Source organism: Pan paniscus, chromosome X (assembly GCF_029289425.2).
Source record: "Pan paniscus chromosome X, NHGRI_mPanPan1-v2.0_pri, whole genome shotgun sequence".
In the NCBI taxonomy this organism is placed as follows: domain Eukaryota; kingdom Metazoa; phylum Chordata; class Mammalia; order Primates; family Hominidae; genus Pan; species Pan paniscus.
Window position 1 is genome coordinate 154,418,470 of NC_073272.2, and position 13,238 is coordinate 154,431,707.

Consider the following 13,238-nt stretch of genomic DNA (forward strand, 5'->3'; position numbering starts at 1 on the left):
GGCGGGCGGTGGTCACGCTCCGGGCCTGCTGGCGCGCGGCGGGGCGGGGCATCCGTGCGTCTCCTGGTGGCTGACGTCACGGCGCGGGCGTCAGCTGACTGTTCGGCCGCCACCGCCGCTGCCGCTGTCGCTGTCGCCGCCGCCGCCGCCGCTGCCATGGCTCAATACAAGGGCGCCGCGAGCGAGGCCGGCCGCGCCATGCACCTGATGAAGAAGCGGGAGAAGCAGCGCGAGCAGATGGAGCAGATGAAGCAGCGCATCGCGGAGGTGCGAGCCGGGGAGCCTCGGAGCATGCGCGCTGCCCAGGTCCCCTGGCGGCCCCGCGCCACGCTCCGGCCGGCCCTGGAAGCCCTGGGGCGGTGGCCACGGAGCGCGGGCGGCGCGCCGGGGCAGGCCCCTGGCTCGCTGACTTCCAGCAGGGCACAGAAGCAAGCCGGCGACAGTCTCATCTGTGAAATGGGCCTGGAGCCGGGCGTTCTCCGAGGCTGAGGCCACTAGCTGATGACCGGCCTCCGGCAGGAGGGAGCCGAGCCAGTGTTTCTGTTGGGAGGCACGGCGGGGACGGGCCTCTCGTCGCCTCGCCTGGGCACCCAGCGTCCTGGCTCTGGCCCCTCGGCCCTCAGAGCCAGGCCTCTGCCCCCTCGGCCCTCAGAGCCAGGCCTCTGCCCTGGTCCTATGGACACCGGGCAGGGCGGTTCGTCTCCCCCTGGAGAGGCGCGGGGAGGCCTGAGCCAGACCTGGCCAGTCCACTGGCCAGGAGGCTCTTTCCAGAACCCCTTGCACCTGTGAGGCAGGCACGACCCTCCCGGGTGCCAGCGGTTCACCCACTGCTTCCGTGAGTGGCCCGTGATGGTGGTGGTCAGGGAAGGAGCGTGGAGGAGCTTGATCCTTTTGGGGAGACTCACTCATCAGGACTCGGGGCTCCAGGGGAGAGCAGGCTCCTGCCTGGGGAACTGGGGAAGCCTGGCCAGAGGAGCCTTGAAACACCAAGTCCTCATGCCCTGGCCGCACTGTCTGAGCCGGGGTGCCCAGCAAGCAGAAGGTGTATTTCTCTGCCAGCCACCTTCTTGGGAGGCCACTGGTCAGCGAGGGCTTGACATGGTACCAAGTGGGTTGGGGCTGGGGCCAAAGAGAGGCCTCCTGGGAAGCTGTTGATGACATTCTGGGGCCTGGAGGGAGGAAAATCACTCAGGGAGGGGCCAGGCCCCTCAACCACTCTGTTCTTGTTTGCCCTCTCCTCATAACCCTTGGCTTGGGTCTCGGAAGCTTCAGCTTAAAGGCTGGAGATGAAAAAGGCCAAAGGTCAGTAGGGTCGGTGGCTTCAGGCTACTGAGGGACCTGTGATCCCCAGCAGGAGACCTGAAGAGCCAGAGCAGCTCAGGGATGGAAACAGCCCCATTTGGCACTCTTAGCATTTGAAGAGCCCTGCCCAGCCTCATGGAACCTTCCATCGACAAGGGCACAGGGGCAGATTTGGACTATAACGCAGGTCCCTGATGGCCAGCCTGCCATTTCCACAGTGAGGGGTGGTTCTCATGGTGGCTGTCACTCCCCGCAGGAGAACATCATGAAATCCAACATTGACAAGAAGTTCTCTGCGCACTACGACGCGGTGGAGGCAGAGCTCAAGTCCAGCACCGTGGGTGAGCGGGGTGCGGGTGCCCCTCACCCGGGCCCCGGGCCACTCTTCCGCTGGCCCTGCGACTACCTTGCCCCTTGTGCCTCCTTGCTTCAAAGGTCTCGTGACCCTGAATGACATGAAGGCCAAGCAGGAGGCTCTGGTGAAGGAGCGGGAGAAGCAGCTGGCCAAGAAGGAGCAGTCCAAGGAGCTGCAGATGTGGGTCCTGTCGCCGCAGCCCTCGACATGGAGCTAGTGCTTACGGGGTCCCGTGGCTGGTCGGGCTCTTTTTGCACCCTGGGGGGGACCCTGTCTCCAGCTTTGGGACAGGGGTAGCATCTAGCTTGCGATTTGCATTTCTCTCTCCCGCCTCCTCGGGTCCACGCTCACGTCTTTTCACCATGGCGGCTTGTCTTCTCTCTGACCCTCTAAATGCAGTGGGCCCTTTCCCAGCATCCGGTGCCTGAGCAGCCTGCGTTCTCCCCATTGCTCTCTGTTCTGCAGCCCCTGTGGCCCTCTGTGCTTGCTGTTTGTAACAGAGCCCTCGCCCATGAGCTCAAAGTGATCCAGGACAGCAGGACCCGTCTGGGGCAATGGGGACCCAGCCTGGGCTGGGCAGGCCCCACATAGGGCACACAGGTGGCTCTGGGTCAAGGAAGGGGCTGGGTCAGGGTCGGGAAGGACATGATGTGTGATGGGGCCACCTGCACCTCGCTAGGAAGCTGGAGAAGCTTCGAGAGAAGGAGCGTAAGAAGGAAGCCAAGCGGAAGATCTCCAGCCTGTCCTTCACCCTGGAGGAGGAAGAAGAGGGAGGCGAGGAGGAAGAGGAGGCGGCCATGTATGAGGAGGAGATGGAAAGGGAAGGTGAGGGCTGGCTTGAGTCGGAGCCCCGCCCGCAGCCCCTGGGGAGGGGTCCCCAATGTGAGAGGTTGTCAGCAAAGCTGATGCCCTGTCAAGATGGCTCCAAAAGCTGCCCTCTTGAGGCACCGCGCACAGTAGACCGGGGAGGGAAGAGGCTGGTCTAGACCAGGCTGGCTGGGCACATTTTCTGTGATGATGGAAATGTTAGAGTCTGTGCCACCCAATATGGTAGCCACTTGCCCCAGGTGGCTCGTATGACTGGGGCACTAAATGGTTAATTCTGTTTGATTTGTTTCAGCGTAAATGTATACAGCCACAGAAATTCCGGGGCTACTAGTCAGACACTGCAGGTCTCAGCTGTGAGAACAAGGGGCTGTCAGGGAAAGCTCAGGATGGCTGGGGAGTGAGGGTAAAGCCAGCCTGGCCTCCACGTGTGCCACACACCTGTGCTGTGCCTGGCCAGGGCACATAGGGTGCTGTCCCTCTCCTGGTGGAAGTCACGGGTCACCATGCACTGAAGACACTACTCAGGGTTACTGCTCTGCTCGGGGCCCACCGGGCTAACCCAGGGGTCAAGGAAGGAGGGGAGGGTTGAGTTAGGCCCTAAGGATGAGGGGAGTTGCATTCGCCAGAGAGGCAGGAGGGGCGACGAGAAAGTACATGCCAGAAGCCCAGCAGGAAAGAGCTTTTCAAAACGTTTGAAGATTGGGAGCAAGTTGTGTCACGGGCCCCTGGAGGGTGTGGTGGCAGTTCTGGAAATTGTGTCACCCAGGGAATGGCAGAGGGAGAGAAGCGAGGCAGGGGATGGTGCTGTGTGGCTGTGGTAACAGGCTGGGTGCCATGGCTTTGAGGGGAGTGCAGGATTGTGGGGAGGAAGAACCTGCCAGCCACCTGCCATTTGGGTTCCGTGTTCCAGCAGCCACAGTAAAACATAGAAAAAGAAACAAGCAGGATTTTAGTATGACATTATATTTAACCCAGCGTATCCAAAATGTCACCATTGCGGCAGGCGCACTAGCTGCAATGCTGGGGTGCTGTGTGCAGCGGGAGCTACTGGTTTGTGTTTGTGTTTTTGTTTTGGTTGTTGTTGTTTTTGAGACAGTGTCTCCCTGTGGCCCAGGCTGGAGTGCAGAGGGGCGATCACAGCTTACTTCAGCCTTGACCTCCTGGACTCAAGGGACCCTCCCACCTCAGCCACTTGAGTAGCTGGGACTACAGGCGCTTTGTATTTTTGTACTTTTTGTAGAGACGGAATCTCGCCATGTTGCCCAAGCTGGTCTCGAACTTGGGAGCTACTGGCGTGGACAGTGCAGGCCTGGGGGAAAGGTTGTCACCCTCACTGTGTGTCACTGGGGCTTTTATAAAACACTGCTTGGTGGGCTCTTCCCTCCCTCCACAGGTTCCGTTTAGGGGGCCCAGCCACAAGACCCCAGGCTCTAGAATCTCTGCCCTTGAGCATCAGGCTAAAGAGTTTAGATTTGTCTTTTTTTGTTGTTCTTTTCTTTTTTTTCTTTCTTTCTTTTTTTTTTTTTTTTTTTTGAGATGAGGTCTCACTCTGTTGCCCAGGCTAGAGTGCAGTGGTTTGATCACAGCTCACTGCAGCCCCGACCTTGCAGGCTCAAGTGATCCTCCCACCTCAGCCTTCTGAGTAGCTGGGACTACAGGTGCGCCACCACACCCGGCTGATTTTTTTGAGTTTTAGTAGAGACGAGGTCTTGCTATGTTGCCCATGCTGGTCTCCACCTCCTGGGCTCAAGCGATCCTTCTGCCTCATCCTCCCCAAGTGTTGGGTTGACAAGCGTGAGCCTCTGTGCCCACCCTAGGCTTGTCTTCTAGATCGACTGTTCTCAAGGTATGCTTGGGGGACCCTGGGCGTCGGCCATATCAAAATCATTTTTATAATAATGCTATGATATTCGGCTTCCTTTTGTTCCAGAGATCACCACAAAGAAGAGAAAACTGGGGAAGAACCCAGACGTTGACACAAGCTTCTTGCCTGATCGAGACCGTGAGGTAAAGGCTGCCTGGCCCTGACCCCGGCCTCGACTCCAGCCCTGGTGGAGACCCTTGCTTAGGGAGCCAGGCTCTGCGTGCACCCTGAGCAGCCCTGGGCCTCACCCATCTGCCTGCTCCCTCTCCCAGGAGGAGGAGAATCGGCTTCGAGAAGAGCTGCGGCAGGAGTGGGAAGCCAAGCAGGAGAAGATCAAGAGTGAGTGTTTGTGGAGTCAGATGCGAGGGGCCTGGGCCCAAGCCAGCTTCCCTGTCCACAGTCTCCTGGGTGGTGCGCTGAGCCCCAAGGCTGCTCTCAGTGGGGCTGGAGACCAAGAGGCAGCTCTGCCTTGTAGGTGAGGAGATCGAGATCACCTTCAGCTACTGGGATGGCTCTGGGCACCGGCGGACAGTCAAGGTAGGCAGCGTGCAGCCTGCTTCCTGCTCACCATGGGCCCAGCCTCCCTCAGGTTCCGTGGGAAGGAACTGACCTTCCTGACTTGGGAAGCCCCAGGGATCCTGAGGATAACTGGCTCCAGGGCCTGGCCCCCTGTCTGGGGAGTGAGGCCCAGGCCTGGCTGAGGCTCTGCAGTGTCTGGCAGGGCCCTCTGGGCCTCTGCCTTGTTGAGAGCCCTTCTGCAGGCTTCCGCCTTCCCTTGCCAATTCCTGGATTCCCGGATACAGATGAGAAAGGGCAACACCATGCAGCAGTTCCTGCAGAAGGCGCTCGAGATCCTTCGGAAAGACTTCAGTGAGCTGAGGTGTGAGGTGTGCGTGTGTGCACGGTGGTGTGTGTGGCACCTGTGGCTCCAGCCCGGGTGCCAGACACCCAGTGTGATGTGGGCGCTGTCTGGGCAAGCAAGCAGCGTGCTGGGCACTCTCCTCCCAAAAGAGGGGGTCAGGCTCCTCTTCCCTTCCCTCCCACCAGAGAGAGCTTTGCTGAGAGCGGCCTGCCTTGGTTCCTTAGCCCAAAGGTGGAGGGTGCTGGGCGCCAGTCCTGTGCTCACTAAACCATGGAGCTTCCCTCAGAGCCAACGGGCCGCTGCTTCCCAGCCCCAGCATGGGCTCTCCTGCGCTGGCTGTCTCCTCCCTCCCTGGGCAGGGGTGCTGTCCTCTTGCCCACGCCCTCCTGCCTTCCTCCCTCAGGTCTGCAGGGGTGGAGCAGCTCATGTACATCAAGGAGGACTTGATCATCCCTCACGTGAGTCCCTTCAGCCCCAGTACCCGCAGTGGGTGCAGCGCCCTGGGCTTTGGCTCAGGCTGGTGGGGGCAGTGTGCGCAGGCGGGGGGTGTGGGGGAGGGGCCGAGATGGACCATCAAGACGCCGCTTTCCTGCCCTTGGCTCCCAGCATCACAGCTTCTACGACTTCATCGTCACCAAGGCACGGGGGAAGAGTGGTGAGTGCCGCCGACCCAGCCGCCCCCATAGCACCTTGCCGCCGATGTTGTCACTGGGGCAGCAGCGGGACATTGGGCTGTCACTTCTCCCCTGCAGGACCACTCTTCAACTTTGATGTTCATGACGATGTGCGGTTGCTCAGTGACGCCACTGTGGAGAAGGATGAGGTACAGCGTAGGGGGCCGTGTGAGGGGGAACGGGTGTCCCTGGGCTATGGAGGAGAAGCCAAGGGAAGGGGAGGTCAGCAGGCGGCCCTGTGCCCTCTTCCTCCCTTAGTCCCACGCAGGCAAGGTGGTGCTGAGGAGCTGGTACGAGAAGAACAAGCACATCTTTCCCGCCAGCCGCTGGGAACCCTATGACCCTGAAAAGAAGTGGGACAAGTACACGGTGAGGAGGGGCTGGCAGGGACCCCTCCAAGTTGGGGATGGCAGCCAGCCCCTGCTCACCCCTCGCCTTCCTTGTCTCCTCTGCCCACCTTGTCCTCACACCAGATCCGCTGAGCATCCAGGAGGCTGCGCGGCCCTGGCTCCTCAGCTCCCTCAGTGTGCCCCGTGGTGTCACCGGGACTCCAGGCACCCGCTCCCCTGCGACCATGCCAGGCACGCTGGGAGGAGGACGGCAGCTGCTCGTGTCCTGCCCCTGCCACATCAGTGACTGCTTTATTCTTTTCCAATAAAGAAGTGCACGTGTCAGAGCTGGAGCGCCTGCATCGTGAGAAACCATTTGTGTTAGGACCAAATTCATTTGTCATTTTGACCATTTAAAACTGTACAATTTGGTGGCATTTAGCACATTTGCCATGTTGTGTAGTCATCACCCTGGTCTGCTTCCAGGACATTCTCATCCCTCCAAAGGCCCTGTGGCCATGGGCAGGCTCCTCCCCTCACATCCCCCCACCAGGCTCTCATGTGCTTTCTGTCTCCATGGATTGACCTGTTCTGGACGTGTCATACGTGCCTGGGGAGTCTGTCACCGTGGCAGCCCCACCATCCCTGAGGTGTCTTTGTGGCACTGTGCTTCTTGACCGTGGGCACCTGTTCTTGGGCAGTGGTGGCTCTGGTGGGTGGGAAGGGGGTTCCTCCCCAGGCCTCTCTCCCAGGCCCTTGGGCTCCTGTTGAGTTTCCCGTAGGGGACGTGGCCGTCCTGTGGCCACGAAAACCCATCCTGCCTTCCTTGCTGTGGGCCGTCCCAGCACAGTCGTTCTGCTGTGGTGCCCTGTGCTCGACACTTGCCTGCCCTGCCCTAGCTAGCCCTGCTCAGACAGCCCTTGGGGCAGGATCCAGATCAGGGGTAGGTCCAGGACCCCTACTCTGCCACCTCAGTAGCTGGTTCCCCAAGTTCCACTTGGCTAAGCTGAGGCAGGCAGGCCTGGCTCCAGGAGGCTGAGGAAGGCCAGCTGACAGCTCCCTGTTTCCTCCCCTGGCCTGAAGCCAAGAAGAAAGGGCAGGGGATAGCCCTGGCAAATGTGGAGATCTGATGATGGTGCCCGATAGTGCAGAGGCCCAGTGTCTCATTCAGCGTGGCCGGGAAGTAGCCACCTGGCGTCACTAGGAATAGAGATGAGAGTAGACTAATGTTTTCTTTCTTTTCTTTTCCTTCCCTCCTTCCTTCCTTCCTTCCTTCCTTCCTTCTTTCTTCACTCCCCTCCCCTCCCCTCCCCTCCCCTCCCCTCTCCTCTCCTTCCTTTCCTCTTTCTTTTTTTTTTTTTGAGACTGGGTCTTGCTCTGTCTCCCAGGCTGGAGTGCAGTGGTGCAATCTCAGCTCGCTGCAGCCCCCACCTCCTGGGCTCAAGTGATCCTCCCGCCTCAGCCTCCTGAGTAGCTGGGACTACAGGTGTGCACCACAATGCCCAGCTATTTTTATTTTTATGTACATGAAAATTGGAACAGAATTAAAAAAAATTTTTTTTTGTAGAGATGGGATCTTGCTCTGTTGCCCAGGCTGGTCTCGAACTGCTGGGCTCAAGTGATCCTGCCACCTCAGCCTCCCAAATTGCTGGGATTGCAGGTGTGAGCCACTGTGTTTGGCTGAGTAGGCTATTTGATGCTCTGGAACCAGATAAGGTCACCAAGGATCAGTGTGTGCCAGGGGTGGTCACCCACTTTGCTCAACCGGGCCTCGTTCCTGGGGGCTGTGTGTGTAGAAAACAGAGAGGGAAACAAACAAAACAAAATGTAGAACAACATGAACTGGCCTTTGTGGCGTGGAGACATTTAAGCTGACATCCAAATGACAAGAAGTCAGCCATTCCGATGCGGGAGGGAGTGTTCCAGGCAGAGGGAACACCAAGTCTGGGTCAAAAGTGAGCTGGAGGCCGGGTGCAGTGGCTCATGCCTGTAATCCCAGCACTTTGGGAGGCTGAGGCGGGTGGATCACTTGAGGTCGTGAGTTCGAGACCAGCCTGACCAACATGGTGAAACCCCGTCTCTACTAAAAATACAAAAATTAGCTGGGCGTGGTGGCAGGTGCCTGTTAGCTACTCAGGAGGCTGAAGCAGGAGAATCGCTTGAACCCGGGAGGCGGATGTTGCAGTGGGCCGAAATCACGGCACCGCATTCCAGCCTGGATGACAAGAGTGAAACGCCGTCTCAAAAAAAAAAAAAAAAAAAGAAAAAAGGTGAGCTGGGCTGGAACAAGGGGAAGCTACCTTTTTCCCTCATCTTCACTGTCCAGCAGAAGTCATGTATTCAGGCGGTTCCCATGTCAGCATGGAAGCCAGTTCCTGCAATGTCCCCAACAGAGATGTGCTTTTCTTTACTGCCTGCTTACCTGTTCTCTTTCTCTAGACAAAGACAAGCTCCTACGGCTGCCCCTCCTGGCCCTCACCTTTCTCGCATGAAAGGTATTGCGCTTGCATGCTGTTCGACACCGTGTGATATAGTGTCCATTAGCGATATATCCCAATACTCGGCATCTTTCCACATGGGTGCATAGAGACCCTCATTCTCTCTTCAGCTGCAGAGTCGGCATGGCAGATATTGGCCAACTCCACTCCTTAGGGCCTGCCCACTTGGCAGCCTCATGGGCAGGATGAGGGCCGGCTCCCCCAGCCTTGCCCACACAGTGCCCTCACTCGCCGCCAGGAGACGCATGCCAAGCTGAGATGGAGACATGGTTTCTCAGCATGGGGTTTTGTTTCTTCTTTGTGTTTTTAATTTTTTCAACTGAGGAAAAATTCACATAACAGAAAAGTAGCCATTAACCATTTTAAAGTTTACAATTTGGTGGCATTTGGTACATTCACATTGTTGTGTGACCATTGCCTCTCTCTACTGGAACATTTTCATCCCCAAAAGGAGACCCCGTGGTTGGTTATTCAGCAGTCTCTCCCCATTCCCCCACTCCCCAGGCCCTGGCAGCTGCTAATCTACCATTTCAATGGATTGGACTGTTCTGGAAGCTTCACATCAATGGAATCATACAATACATGACCTTTTGTGTCTGGCTTGTTTTTCTTAGCATCATGTTTTTGAGGTTCATGGCTTACTTTTTATAACTAACTGAGTCGTAGTCCATTATCTGTGTACACCACATCTTGTTTATCTATTCATCCGTGGATGGGCATTTCAGGTGTTCCTACCTTTCGGCTATTATTGTAAATAATGCTGCTATGAACATTCGCGTACAAGTTTTTGTTTGACCTTAGTGTGGTTTTTAATTTGTATTTCTCTTTTCACATGTTTCAAAACTATGTGCATTTTATTTCTCCTGCAAACTGTCTATTCCTGGCATTTGCCCATTAATTGTATTGTTGGTCTTCTTTGTTTTTTGTTTTTTTTTTTTTAATAGAGACAGGATCTCACTATGTTGCCCAGGCTGGTTTTGAAATCTTGGGCTCAAGCGATCCTCCTGCCTTGGCCTCTTGTTGGTCTTTTTTTATCTAGAAATCGGTCAGGTGCAGTGGCTCCCGCCTGTAATCCCAGCACTTTGGGAGGCCGAGGCGGGCAGATCACCTGAGGTCAGGAGTTCGAGACCAGCCTGGCCAACATGGTGACACCCCGTCTCTACTAAAAATACAAAAATTAGCTGGGCGTGGTGGTGGGCGCCTGTAATCTCAGCTGCTCAGGAAGCTGAGGCAGGAGAATAGCGTGAACTCAGGAGGCGGAGGTTGCAGTGAGCCGAGATCGTACCACTGTACTCCAGCCTGGGTGACAGAGCGAAACTCTGTCTCAAATAAATAAATAAATAATACGTAGAATCCTAGGTACCTTCCATGTATGAGAGAGAGTACCCCTTTGTGTTATACAGTGCAAATACTTTTCCTCGTTTTTCATTAATTTGATGGTGTTTTTTAGACACGAGAAGTTTATTTTTAGCTAGCTGGACTCTTTTGTCTTCTATGCCTTCTGGGTTTGAGGTCGTAGTTAGAAGGTCTTCTGGAAGTCAGTGTTATAAAGGAAGTGATTGGAGGCTTTTACCAGGAGCAAGACATAATCTTGACTTAAGTTTTCCAGTCACTCTTGTAGCAGTGTGGCAAAGGGACTGGGGGAGGGCAAGCATGGGAGGCCAGTGAGGAGGCCACCACAGCCATCCTGATGAGAGGCTGGTGGCTTGGACCAGGGTGGGGACAGAATATCAGCTTCTGGATAGATTTTGGGGGGAAAGCCAACAAGATTTGCTGACGAATAGGACATGGAGTTTGAGAGAAAGAGAGGAGTCAAGAACTCCACTTTGGCCTGAGCAAGAGGAAGAAACTTTACTAAGATGCGGGGCATGGGAAGAGAAGCAAGTCTGGGGTGAACAATGAAGGCTTCGCTTGTGGAAATGGTATGTTGAGATGCCTATTAGATCCAAGCAGAGATTTGGATCTATGAACCTGGAGCCTGGAGTTCACAGGAGAGCTTGAGAGGATGGAGTGAGAAATTGCAGAGCTGTCAAGACAGACATGGCTGATGCTCTGGAACTAGAAAGATCGCCAAGGGAATCAAAGGGTAACACCTGCTCGTCCGGTCAAGCCAATGGATGAGATGACAAAGATGGGACTAAGGCCAGGCACAGTGGCTCACGCCTGTAATCCCAGCACTTTGGGAGGCCTAGGCAGGTGGATTGTTTGAGCCCAGGAGTTCGAGACCAGCTGGGCAACATAGTGAGACTCTGTGTGTATAGCAAATACAAAGATTAGCTGGGTGTGGTGGCACACGCCTGTAGTCCCAGCTACTTGGGAGGCTGAGGTGGGCGGATCACTTGAGCCCAGGAGGTGGAGACCAGCCTGGGCAACATGGTGAAACCCTGTCTCTACAAAAAATTCAAAAACTAGCCTGGCGTGGTGGCATGCACCTGTAGTCCTAGCTACTTGGGAGGCTGAGGTGGGAAGATTGCTTGAGCCTGGGAAGGCGAGGCTGCAGTGAGTGGTGTTCATACCACTGCACTCCAGCCTGGGTGACAAAGTGAGACATTGTCTCCAAAAAGATCATTATACAAAAATCAATTTTTTAAAGTTTTTTGAGATAGAGTCTTGCTCTCTGTTGCCTAGGCTGGAGTGCAATGGCATGATCTTGGCTCACTGCAACCTCTGCCTCTTGGGTTCAAGCGATTGCCCCCCTCCTCAGCCTCCCGAGTAACTGGGATTACAGGTGCCCGCCACCATGCCTGGCCAATTTTCGTATTTTTAGTAGAGACGGGGTTTTGTCATCTTGGCCAGGCTGGTCTCGAATTCCTGATCTCAAGTGATCCGCCCACCTCTGCCTCCCAAAGTGCTTGAATTGCAGGCATGAGCCACCACACCTGGCCAATCAATTGTATTTCTATACACAATCCAAAATGAAATTAAGAAAATAATTCCATTTATAACAGTGTCAAAAAAGAATAAAATACTTATTAATAGATTTTTTTTAAAGAAGCATGAGATTTGTACACTGAAAACTACAAAACATCATTGAAAGAAATTCAAGAAGACCTAAAAAATGGAAAGACATCTGTATTAGTCATGGTTCTCCAGAGAAACAACCAACAGGACACACACACACAGTTTATTTTAAGGATTTGGTTCACACAATTGTCGGGGCTGACAAGTTGGCGTGAAATTTGTAGGACAGACTGACGGGCTGGAAACTCGGAGAATTTCTGTGTTACAGTCTTGTTGTTGTTGTTGTTGTTGAGATGGAGTCTCACTCTTGTCGCCCAGGCTGGGGTGCAGTGGCATGATATCAGCTCACTGCAACCACTGCCTCCTGGGTTCAAGCGATTCTCCTGCCTCAGCTTCCCGAGTAGCTGGGATTACAGATGCCCGCCACCATGCCCAACTAATTTTTGTATTTTTAGTAGAGACGGGGTTTCATCATGTTGGTCAGGCTGGTCTCGAACTCCTGACCTCAGGCGATCCGCCTGCCTTGGCCTCCCAAAGTGCTGGGATGACAGACATGAGCCACCGCGCCTGGCCTGTGTTACAGTCTTGAGGCAGAATTTCTGCTTCTCCAGGAAACCTCGGGTTTTGCTCTTAAAGCCATCCAACTAAATGGATGAGGCCCACACACATTATCAAGGGTGATCTCTTTTACTTAAAGTCAGTTGAGGGCCAGGCATGGTGGCTCATGCCTATAATCTCAGTGCTTTTTTTTTTTTTAGACAGAGTCTTGCTCTATCTCCCAGGCTGGAGTGCAATGGCACGATCTTGGCTCACTGCAACCTCCCCCTCCCAGGTTCAAGAGATTCTCGGCCGGGCGCGGTGGCTCACGCCTGTAATCCCAGCACTTTGGGAGGCCGAGATGGGCGGATCACAAGGTCAGGAGATCGAGACCATCCTGGCTAACACGGTGAAACCTAGTCTCTACCAAAAATACAAAAAAATTAGCCGGGCATGGTGGCGAGTGCCTGTAGTCCCAGCTACTTGGGAGGCTGAGACAGGAGAATGGCGTGAACCCGGGAGGCGGAGCTTGCAGTGAGCCGAGGCCACGCCACTGCACTCCAGCCTGGGCGACAGAGCAAGACTTTGTCTCAAAAAAAAAAAAAAAAAATATTCTCCTGCCTCAGCCTCCTGAGTAGCTGGGACTACAGGCATATGACACCATGTCCGGCTAATTTTTGTATTTTTTGTAGAGATGGGGTTTCGCCATGTTGGCCAGGCTGGTCTCGAACTCCTGACCTCAGGTGATCCGCTCACTTCAGCCTTCCAAAATGCTGGGATTACAGGCTTGAGTCACTGCACCCAGCATATCCCAGTACTTTGGAAGGCTGAGGCAGGAGGATTACTTAAGCCCAGGAGTTCAAGACTAGCCTGGGCAGTGTAGCAAGACCCTGTCTCTCTCTACAAGAATAGGAAAAGTTAGCCAGGCGTGGTGGCACTTGCCTGTGGTCCCAGCTACCTGGGAGGCTGAGGCAGGAGGATCCCTTGAGCCCAGGAAGTCGAGGCTGCAGTGAGCCATGATCCAATGC

The 13,238-nt window shown here is 55.2% G+C and overlaps 1 protein-coding gene across 2 annotated transcripts; it reads left to right on the plus strand.

The window, feature by feature from the left end:
* The first annotated feature begins 50 nt into the window (after nt 1–50).
* Nucleotides 51–6,589, plus strand: FAM50A (family with sequence similarity 50 member A). Of its 2 annotated transcripts, none has more exons than XM_003806351.5 (13): nt 51–267; nt 1,559–1,643; nt 1,738–1,837; nt 2,337–2,482; nt 4,416–4,492; nt 4,622–4,688; nt 4,825–4,886; nt 5,153–5,229; nt 5,615–5,669; nt 5,818–5,866; nt 5,964–6,034; nt 6,144–6,254; nt 6,359–6,589. In XM_003806351.5, the coding sequence occupies exons 1-13, from the start codon at nt 157–159 to the stop codon at nt 6,365–6,367; spliced, it is 1,020 nt and encodes a 339-aa protein (XP_003806399.2). In that variant the 5' UTR covers nt 51–156; the 3' UTR covers nt 6,368–6,589. The 2 variants fall into 2 exon arrangements, with proteins under 2 accessions (XP_003806399.2, XP_034805761.1); XM_034949870.3 differs by lacking the exon at nt 51–267 and adding an exon at nt 353–835.
* Nucleotides 6,590–13,238: the final 6,649 nt, after the last annotated feature.

Bases quoted from the DNA above. Each gene is read 5' to 3' on its own strand.
- FAM50A (XM_003806351.5), top strand. From the start codon at position 157: ATGGCTCAATACAAGGGCGCCGCGAGCGAGGCCGGCCGCGCCATGCAC. The intron at 4,887-5,152 runs GTAGGCAGCGTG...TCCCGGATACAG, and splicing joins GGCACCGGCGGACAGTCAAG to ATGAGAAAGGGCAACACCAT. The intron at 5,867-5,963 runs GTGAGTGCCGCC...TCTCCCCTGCAG, and splicing joins CAAGGCACGGGGGAAGAGTG to GACCACTCTTCAACTTTGAT.